At 36.7% G+C, this 11,233-nt stretch overlaps 1 protein-coding gene across 2 annotated transcripts in view; it reads left to right on the forward strand.

The window, feature by feature from the left end:
• Nucleotides 1–9,102, forward strand: part of UBN2 (ubinuclein 2) — a 64,088-nt gene extending 54,986 nt beyond the window's left edge. For both annotated transcript variants that reach the window (XM_072420232.1, XM_072420233.1), the window contains exon 17: nt 8,017–9,102. In XM_072420232.1, coding sequence (XP_072276333.1) covers nt 8,017–8,066 — 50 coding nt within the window. In that variant the 3' untranslated portion in view covers nt 8,067–9,102. The remainder of the gene's footprint in view (nt 1–8,016) is intronic.
• Nucleotides 9,103–11,233: the final 2,131 nt, after the last annotated feature.

An 11,233-nucleotide genomic window follows, 5' to 3' on the forward strand; every position in this document is an offset into this window, starting at 1 on the left:
GAGCATTCTGGGTTGGCAAAGCTCATCAGGGAATCTATTTAACAATTCTTTTAAGGAAATATTAACAGTACAATCACTCTACAGAGAGTAGTTCCCCAGAAATTGTTTGAATTCACAGTATCTACACAGATTCCACACGAGGAAGTTTTCTGTTTTTATTTTTGTATTTATATTTTTAAAGAACTCTTGTAAGTAGGATTTTCATTTTATTACTTTCCTTTCCTGATGATCTTCAGCAACATTCTTGTTTTGTTTTTTGAAAGCAGGCATTATTGCCCTCCTCTTTTCTCCCCATATGCTTTTGAGTATATATGTAAGGTTGTATTCATAATAATTGAAATGTGTTTGAAACAAAATATTCTTAATAATAGCTTTTATTTCCATACAAATGCATTGGGAACACTTTACATTTATAACATTTATGTTAATATTTTACAGAAAGTGAAGCAAAAGGTAACATTAGGCCGTTAAAAAAAATGTCTTTTTTTTTTTTTTTTTAAACACATTGACTGTAAAAAAAGAGAAAAATGTTTCAAGATTTTGCTTTACTTTGAATCACTGAATATTTAGTTGTATAACCATTGTTTTTGAAAACTGCTGCACATCTTTGTTGCATGAAGTCAACCAACTTCTGGCACCTGTGAACAAGAATTCCAGCCCAGGATGATTGGACTACATTCCTCTAATCTTCTGCATTTTCTGGTTTTGCATCTTTCGTTTTTGGAATCCCTCTTTGAGACTGTGGAAGGTTTTTATGAAGGTACAGTTATTTTCCAGGGAGACTTGAACTTTGCCTTAGACCCAAACAAAGCTGTTTCCAAGGAAGCCTCCCATTTTCTACTTTTGAAAAACCTAAACAACTTTACTCGCCAGTTAGTCAATATCTGTAGGATGCAGCACCCTACTATACGTGATTATAAACACACATTATTATAATACACCTGGATCGATTTCTTTCTCATTCACCTTAGTTTCATTACTTTGGTTTCCTATTCTAAAATTGGCTTCTTTACAATTTCTCATAAATCACCTATATCCATCACCTTGTGTCCATAAAACCACACCCCTAAATCTTGGTTGTAGACTCTCAATGAGAGTCTGCTTGACTCCTTAACTATCTTCTACTATAGAAACTGAGTTAAGGGCCTATTTCACCAGGAATTATGACCTAGTCCCCTTACTGTATGAAAAGCACATCAACTTTATGTAAGGTAAAAATTCTGTTGTTTTTTTGTTTTTTTTTTTAGGTGCAACACCCCAAAAGGGGCGGCACAGCCCCCTAATTCTCGATCGCGTAGGCGGTTAAGAATGAATGAGACATAGGTATCCTTTTCATCCTCCGTCACCCGATCTCCCACCTGGGTGAAGTGACGTTGGAAGAAGAAGAGAAGATGGTGGCGCCGGCTCCAGGACGGATGTTGGAACGACGCGGGACCCGATGCAGGACACCCCCGGAGAGATCGGATGCCTGGATATGATAAACAAGCGATAGCTTGATCAACTTCTTTCTCTTGGAGGAATATCGTTTTAAGGTCAAAACACAACTTGCTAAATACAAAGGTTTCTTTTACAAACACCTCAAAAAAATGTGGTAAAGCTTCAGCTCACGCTTAATGATTTAAAACAACATGCTACTGCATACCTACTCTTTCGTCTACTGGCACCTTTCTTTTTAAGTCTTCTGACATTGCAGAAACATTCCAAACTTCTACCGTACTCTTTATGATTTACCTACCTTGTTGGTTACAATGGATGCTCAGAAGAGAGAGGAAGAAATGAAAGCCTCTCTGAAAGCTTCAGGTCTTCAGTCAGTCTCTTTAGACATTCTGGAGGCATTTGATGACCAATGCTGCTTTGAGCTCCTGGCTCAAATTTTCTATCGTTAGCCTAATATAAGACCTATTACTTTGTTTTGGCTCCACACTTTGTAGCAGCTTTTAATTCCATTCGAAAAGGGTTTGACCTCCCTACAGACACACTTTTTGCCCAAATTTCAGTAATATTGAAACCAGACAAAGACCCTTATGTGTGTGCTAGCTATCAACCCATCTGTCTCTTTAAAACCTGCAGTTGTTTTCAATAATGTTTTCAATAATCGACCCCCCTTGTCTCCTATTCTGGACCATCCATCTTTTAACCGAAGTCTCTATGATCCAACTAATTTGTGGACTCAGGAAATGTTTGGAGCACATTGTTTCCTTGAATTTCAATTTTGTCTGACATTTTTCAGTTGCAAGCAAACCACGACCTTTTTGACTTGGGGTCTTAGAGATGTATTCAGCTGAAACACTCCCCCCTCCCGGCTCCAAATTTGTTTTAGACCCTTATCTACATTTGAAACTTGATGCAACTCCACAAGGTAACCGTTTGCATTAATTAAAGCCCATAAGGCTTAGCATTAGATATCAAGTGCTCCCCTACAAAATGTTGACAGGATGGTATTGTACCCCTTCCCTTCTTTCCACAATTTACCCTCATGTGTCTTCCATCTGATGGAGATACCCTTATATGTTTTTGGAGCTGCCCAATCCTGACCTTTGGTCTGATTTGGCTGATATTATTTATAAACTCATGGACATCTCTATTAGAGATAAGCCAGAGCTTGCCCTTTTGCATGTTTCAAATATGCCAAATAAAAGTTATCATTGTTAAGACATTTATTAAATGCAACAAAATCTTGTATAACGACAATGTGGAAATGCTCTACCCCTCCAGCCTTACAGCAATGGTTTGCCAGGGTAAATGACAATCACCAAATGAAAATTTCAAGGACCATCATATGGAAAAATTTGAACTTATGTGGTTTTACTGGACAGAGTATACCACATTACAAGTAATGTTACAAGTTACGTAACAAGAAAATTTCTATGTACAATACACCTCCCCCATCTGCATCTACTTCTCTACCTCATTGTGGACCTAGTCCACAAATTTTATATGCTTGACCCACGCTCTGTTTTCGGTTTATTCTATGTTGGGAAAAAGACTTGGGTCCACCTTTACCCCAGAATTGGATACCTCTTTACACTTATTATCTCACTTATTCTCTGAGTACTTTCTACTAGGAAATGGATTTTAAAATACTCAAAGCTGATGTTAGAGATGGGGGTGTGGAGAAGAAGCACACTACTTCACATTTTTTGGGACTATCCAAAAGTTAAACCCTTCTGGGTAGTAGTACACCGAATCATACAGACCTGATCCATCGGTTTCCTGCCCCATGACTTTTCCTGTTGCATCTTTTTTATTTCATTTGAAAGTCATACCATAAGTATCTCTCCATTCCTATAATAGATGCTGCCAGGGCATGTATCCCCATTGGTTTGCCAGGGTAAATGAGCTCAGCGTAATTGAAAATATCTCCCCTACTGGTGCTACCTACTGGGTAAAGTTTTTGTTCTCCAATAACTAATAATCTGCAATACTTGCAGACTGACTACTGTAGCTCAGCCCTGTTTTCCATCTCCCCCCCCCCCTTCCTTTACCTTTCCTCTTCATCTGGTATTCTTACCACCTGGGTTTTCCTTTCAAACCCCTTTTTTGTTTAAAAAAAAAATGTTGGGTTTCTCTCATGCCTTATTTAGTATACTCTTTCAGGAAACATTTTACATTCAACCTAACTGGATTACTCTTTGTTTCACTTTTAAAATGGAATTCTGAAGTTGGAATCATATGTACATTGTTTCTCATTTGTGTTGTTCTTTTACTTATGTTCATTATCGTCTGTACTGCCTTATTGGGTTTGCGCTAACAGTTAAAATTAAAAAAAATAAATAAATATAGTAAGCTTTTTCAGTACAAGAGAAATATCTATACAACTGTTAGATCAAACCATGGTAAGTCTGGTATTTAGACTTAAATGTGTTATAGGTTTGATTAAAGTTCAAGAGTAAGGTATTTTCCCAAAAAAAGCTGGGCCTCCTTTAGCCCCGTTTTCCAAAAAATAAAACAAGAAAACTTAAAGCCACTTCAATTTTACTGCTGGTAAAAAAAAATTGTTTCATAATAATATATATATATATATATATATATATATATATATATATATATGAGATTTGGAACTCTTATCAGAAGACATTTTTTTCTCTATTGCACTAGTAAAACAAGAATAAACTTAATGGCAGCTGATTTTAGTAATGCACTTTTAATTAATGCTTTATCATTGTTTAAGTCTATACCCAGATACTCTGTAGCTGACAATCTTAGGCGTATATCTCACAAGATGTGTTCATAACATTTATGCTTTACTCCTATCTTTTGTAATTGACCTTTGTCTTCTAAAAAAAAATTCCTTCAATAAAAATTTACATTTTAAAGAAGCAGATCAGGGAGCATGACAGGCTGCCGGGCAAGATGGCCACATTCTAGAAGAGCTCCTGAGACTGTGCAGCTCTACATATGAATAGCAACGCACTACACACTACCACAGCAGCATTACACCGCCTGAAATGAACGAGATGCCCAGGGGACGTAGGGAAGCCAGTGGCCGCGGAATCCTAAGATGGTGATCAGAAGGGAATCCCACTTTTCACTAAACGGAAAGAAAGGCTTCCCAAGCTGCTTCCCGCAAATTACTGCTGCTGTACAACGTACAACAAGCAGTAGGCCTCTCTATAACGCTGACACACCCTCTGCTGCAGACCCCAATTAAAAGATAAGGGGAATACACTCTGGTGCAACCTGTGATACAACACATTTACAGCTTTCCTACAGCTAATAATCAAGTGGTGGATAAAGTAAAAAAGGACATGCTATTATCCCTCAGGCAAATGCTGCACTCTGACTTTTTGTCTTTGTTTTCTCAATTTAAGAGGAACATACACACCTTAGTAGGCAGAGTGGATCAAATTGAGGGGAGTTTCCAACAGCGCATAAAGAGTTGGTAGACTCTCACAACACTTAAAAAGAAAACTTGGCCCACATGAAACTCAAACTTACAGACATGAAAGATAGAGCTAGACGAAATATCCTTTTCAGGGGGTTAATAGAATCAGTTGCTTTTGTGGAACTCACTACTTCCAACAATCGCATCGCTGGTACTGGATATTCCCTCTGTGGAACTGGTTTCTCTGACCTCTAAGTCAGGTGTTCTCCACACTATTGCTACATTGGAAGAGGACCTATCACTTCTTCGGGAATGGGGCCTGGAGTTACAGAATATACTGTCAACTACCCAACGTTCGCCGAGAATGAAACAAGAATGGCAGGACGTTTGATGGAAATCACTGGAGTGAACTTTCCTTGCTCCTACTCAACAAACGTTATGTTTCAGGTTTCTACCTAGCCAGTAATATCCTGATGGTTTAGCTTGTATTTTTTATATGCTTTAATACTTCATAGAATGAGTTGATATGATGCTATAGAGCCGCCCATGAGAAGGCATATGTTAACCCCCCATTTGAGTACCCCCAACACTTGGTTGTGAAATGCTATTCCCATGTTACATAGTAAATCAGGATGAAAAAAATACCCATAAACATGAGTCTATCATGTTCAACCCCAGGGTTAGGAAAGGTTTTTAATATTCTTGTTTTTTCCCCTGTCTGGATGCTTAAAAGGTACTGGATGGTCATCCGGGTACACAGTAACTTCCTACTCCCCAACTGTGAAATGTGGGCCTTACGGCCGAGAGTTGCTACAGAAACGCTTTGCGTCAAGAAGGCAATGTAACTTTAGGTTTACTAATGGTTAAGCTACAATAAAGGACTAAACAGTCCCTATAAAAGATCTACTTTATGGGCAACAGCTAAGCATCACGACTGTGATGTCCTGTGCACCAGGATTGCATAGCCAAACTGCCTTAAATGCTTTCCACATAAATTTACGTCCAACACCAATAACACCAATACACCAATAAAAAAAAAAAGGGTATACTAAAATCCAATAAAAATACGGTAGCATTTAAATTATACGAAAGTGGTAAAGATCCTACCGCTATATATATATTATATTAACCTGTGAAATAATGTGCAATATACAAAGTGAACTTGAACCCGCCTAAAATTAGACAACTCGGATTCCTAAGGTCAGTATTGAACAAAAGTGCAGGCCATGCAAAAAGGCTATTTACTACTATGTGGTGACTTTGATGCTGTATCAGATCCTCACATAGATGTTTCAACACGGAAAATCTACCACAGAGTCTCAATACAACCCTTCTTGGATAAGTTTGGCATTTATAATGTTTGCAGGTGCTTACACACTTCAGAAAAAGATTTTACCTACTAATCATGTTTCCAAAAATTGTATTCTCGCATAGACATATTTTTGACCGATATTAGTCTGCTAGGCAAAAAACCCTGTATAGATTTTGACAACATAACATGGTCTAACCACGCTCCTGTCATCCTGACAGTGAAAGACCTATCTCATACCCTACCCCCAAGAGTGTGGAGGGCAAACCCACTTTTTATGGCGAATCTGGTGTACTCAGCACAAATCACAGAAATATTGCAGTGCAGAAAAAGTTCTCTTGATTTAATAACAGGCCTGTTATAGATCTCTTTGTAGTTTGGAATGCCCATAAAGCACTACAAATTCCGACTGATACACATGCTTAACTCATTCCTGATCTTAAAATTGAGCATTGGAATATTCAGGCTTCTGGCTGAGCTGACTGGAATAATAATCAAATCAAACCAAACCCAAATTTTGCATTACTCAATTTGGGTATTGAAACCTACCCAGTGGAAAATAGGCCTACTTTTACTCATTATTTTTGTGCTACTAGACAGGCTATAGCGGGATATTGGAGATGTGTGGAAGTACCAAATGTCTCCGAGGTCATATATAAATTTGTGCAATTTGAAAAAATGCCTATAATTCTGACCAGGCGCTTAAATTTCATGCCTATTGGAGGTCCTGGTCATCCTAAATTTACTGTTCAATTGTAATTTTTGTTTCTTTCTGTAAATATCCAGAGAATTCTATGTTGCACAGTGTTGAAACACGATTGCTACTGATGGTCATATTTGTCTTTTACCATGTTTTGTTTTATATATCAAAAATTCTCAATAAAAATTATCATTAAAAAAAGTCATAGCAGATCATAGTCTTGAACTAATATGTCTTCATCAGCAGAATATTCAGAGTCCAAAATAGCCTGTTGGTGGTGGTAATTGTTTACATAACTTCTTTATCCGGCTGTCCTTCAAAATAGGGTCAACCATTATCTTAATTTAGTTTGTACACAAATTGTTTAAACACTTTTTAGTGTATTATTCTGGTGTCCCTTGTTCTGGCTTATCCATTACTTCATTAGAACATTCATGGCCACATTTGATCAGGTTTGCAAAAAGGAATGCAGAATCAGCTCTATATATACAGTATGGTTACTTGTGGGATAGAGACTGTAGGTTTGTTGTTAAGTTGAATTTGCATGCAAGTCAGGACAGTTACATTATTTTAATAAATGCATTTAGGACAGATGTTTGTCTCCACATAATATTAGGCAGCATGGTGTCAGTTACTGTAAAAAATCCTCACTGAGTTATTCACAAACAAAGCAAAAAAAAACTTTATGGAGCCTAGACATTTATTAGCTTCTGGAGCTTTTATGTGCAAAAGGAAACAACTGCAGAGTTTGTCTTGGTCATTAAACAGTTACAAGAGGGAGGCTGTAGAAAGAGTTTAGTCCTTAAGATCACCCACAATCTGTGTTTAGCAAAAGACTTCTCCTGCAAGTCATGCAAACCGCCCCCCTCCAAGCCTCTGTCCTGCACAGGAGCGAGCAGGGAAGCCCTGTTCATATCTAGGAGTTGTCCATATGTCCCCTAACCTGGGGACGACCTGTACTTATATTTGAAATTTGTAATTTTTGACCTCTTCCAATTCACAACAGTGTTCCTGAATTAGCTTATTTTACAGAAACTACAAAAAAAATGTTCTTTTTTTTATTCTGTTTTTTATGTGGGCAAGTCTTAGAATGCCCAAATGTAACCCCCCCCCCCCCATATACCAATGTAAGATATTTTTGTATGTGCCATGTATGTTTAATGTTTTTTGTTTTTTTTTCAGATGGAGGTCAAAGTAAAGGGGACTCAAAGCTGCAGCGTAAAAACCCATGACGTGTGACTGAATTTAAAGACATTTGTTTTAGTTTAAATTTTTCTGATTGGCTATCAGAAAAATACTTTTCTGGCAGAATTAGCTGCCATTTGCTATGTTTACATTTCTCTGATCCCAAGCACTGTGGAAAGCAGAATGAATACTTGATCGAAGCAAAACAAAGGTAGCGTCAAAATGGCTGAGTTGGTGCTATAAAATAACAAAGGATTTGTTTTAGAGCAATTGATGATGAAGATGATTTTTTCTTGAACATGAAATCACTGGGCTAGATTACTTTTTATATTTATTTTTGTTGCTGATACCACAAAGAACACAAACATTAAATGGATACATTTGCATTCCATTATATTTTACTGAGGATTACAAAACAAGGCTGTTGATATTTAATATTAACAAATAAAATGCAGAAATTCAGTTTCCCCTACTGGCTGTAAATTATCTATTGAAATAAGTTATATTTAAATTTAGTGAAAACTTTGCATTATTAATTTTTTACACTAAAATCTTTTATATAAACTATGTAAAGTTGCCTTTCTTTTTTTGGAACACTGTGTAAATTATGTCTCCTAACATTGTTGGCATGCTGTCTTTAGGAGAAAGTATAAAAGAAAGTATGATAGAGGCAAATGGAAATAAAATTTGAAGTGTGTTTAAATTGTAGATAGGCATTAGGACAAGAATTGTTCATATATGCTGGTTGTTAACTTGGAGAATTACATTTCTGGATAAATATACAGTATGCAAAGAGAAGTATTTAAATTATTTTTTTCTATATTTGCAAAAATACTTAAGTACTTGAAGATAATTTCTTTTTGTTACAAGAATAATTCTGCAGTGTTTTTAAATTGCTACCCTATCTCCTTTATGGGAAAAAAAGGTAAACATTTTTAAGGAAACCTTGAAAGCAACATTTCAATGCAAAAGAAAGTGTTGGTTCCTCTATATTTAAGTGCAGTTTTGTCTTTTAGGAGTTTTAACATTGCATTTGTCTATTTTACTGTAATGATTTAATTCTATAAAGTCTATTTGTTTTGATGTGTTTAGATGCTTTACACACCGTTGGACACCTATGCTTTGTTATACAGGAATTTTAAAAAAAAGTACTTGGAGGACACATTAGAAACCCTGTCACCTAAACATCCACCTTTATTTATAAATATTTTAATGTTTTATTTGTATATCTTTTTGCTTCCTCTGAACAATTATTGTTTTAGAGTTTGAGGCAATACACAAAAGATAAGTACTTGACACTGAGTGTGTCAGGTTCATACTTTTACCTTATGCCTTCTGCAGGTCTTTTCCCAACCACTGTTATCTGCAGACCACCACAAGGCCATGCGGAATGACAGTTAAGTCCGTGTTGGTGGGAAAAAAATATTTGTGATCACAATGTCATTGATCTTGGTTTACGTGCTAGGACTGTTTCAAGTTCTCTAAACGTAACTTAAGCTGCTATTTACTTTGTCTGCAGCTGTGTTGCAAGAGAGCAGCTTCTTATTACAACTTCAGATTTGTTAGTTTATACCTGTTGGGGCTATGTTAAGGAGCATTCCTGCATGCAACCTCAACTGTTAAAAATAGAAGAATGTTGCAGGAAAGAGAAGAATCTAACACAACTGGTTGTTACATTTTTTTCTCTACTGCCCTTAACTTTGCAACAAGGTATTTTTTAAAATGTTTGCCTAAAAGATCTAAAACTAAAAAAAAACTCCTATACTTACAAATAATTTATTTTGGTTTAAAAACTCTAATAGTTTATTTTGGGGTCTTATTTGTGTGTATTGAACATGTCAACAGTTTTCTCAGTAAATATATTACTAATGGGGCTATTGACGTAAAATTTGCACCAGATGTTGGTAACAACCCAAGGAATCCACACAAAGAAATAAAAACAAGTCCATTAAGTTATGTGTAATGAGGTGGAATGGCACAGGGAATACGTTTTGAACACGCTTACAGAAATGTATTTGGCTGTGTGTTTGGGATCATTGTCTTGCTAAAATGTCCACCCTTCAGCATCCCGACAGATGCTAGCAGATTCTTATCAAGAATGTCCTGCTACATTTCTCTATTCATCCTTCCTTCAATTATTTCAAGTCTGCCAGTACCATATGCTGAAAAACAACGCAATAAAAAAAAGAAAAACCTTTTTTTGGGCCATCAGTTAGGACTAAACCAGCAGATATTGATTGGCACTGATAGGGAGGAACAGGATTGCATTCTTTTTTTTTTTTTTTTTTTTTTTTTTTAAGAAAAATTTTTATTAGGAAATACCAAGGAATGTACAAAAATCACAAACAGTAGAAAACAATGTATGATACATCAGACAATGCAAACAAGACACCAGAAACATGTAAATAGTAACCATTGGTAAATAACAAACCCGGGCATTTCCATTTTCCAATTTTTCAGGTAGGTGAGAACCTAGGAGCTGACGAACTAGAAAAGGGGAGAGATGAAAACAGAGGGGGAGAAGGGGAGGGAGGGTGTAACAAGGAAAACAAGCAGATTCTATAAATACATACATAACTCCATAACAACAAAAACACATGAATGAATAGTATTAATTCAGGGGTGAAGGTGTCAGTTCAGCCGGAGATTGTTGTAGTAGACTAGTACATTAAATAATTTAAGCAATTAAAACACATTTAAACAATTAAATGTGTAGAATTAGATCCAGTGATACTATGTCTGGGTAAATTTGTCACATCTATTGGGATCAGGTGAAATCATATCCTTCTTGCTGTAAATGTCAGCTACCCATTTCAGCCAGTGTTCTAGTGTCGGTGGGGTATCGCTCTTCCAGCAAGCCAAAATACATGCCGCATTTGCCGCGTTCAAGAGATGTCTTCGCAGTGAACATTTGTACACCTTCTTTGACAAATCAGAAACCTGAGGGCCAAGGCCAGTTTGTCTCTTAATATCCACATCGGTAAGGCCAAAAGTGATATCTGCCACTGAATCCCAGAAAACTTTAATTTTGGGGCATTCCCAGAAAATGTGTATGAGCGAACCCTGTGCCGCCCCACACCTTCAGCAGAAGCCGTCCACATGAGGGAAAATCTTAGGAAGCTTGGATGTTGTTCTGTACCAGCGAGTGGCCAATTTGTAGTTTGTCTCCTGGTTTCGGTTACAAATTAAAGCTTTATAGCAAAAATGAACCATC

The sequence above is a fragment of the Pyxicephalus adspersus genome, chromosome 8 (genome assembly GCF_032062135.1).
Source record: "Pyxicephalus adspersus chromosome 8, UCB_Pads_2.0, whole genome shotgun sequence".
Taxonomy (NCBI): domain Eukaryota; kingdom Metazoa; phylum Chordata; class Amphibia; order Anura; family Pyxicephalidae; genus Pyxicephalus; species Pyxicephalus adspersus.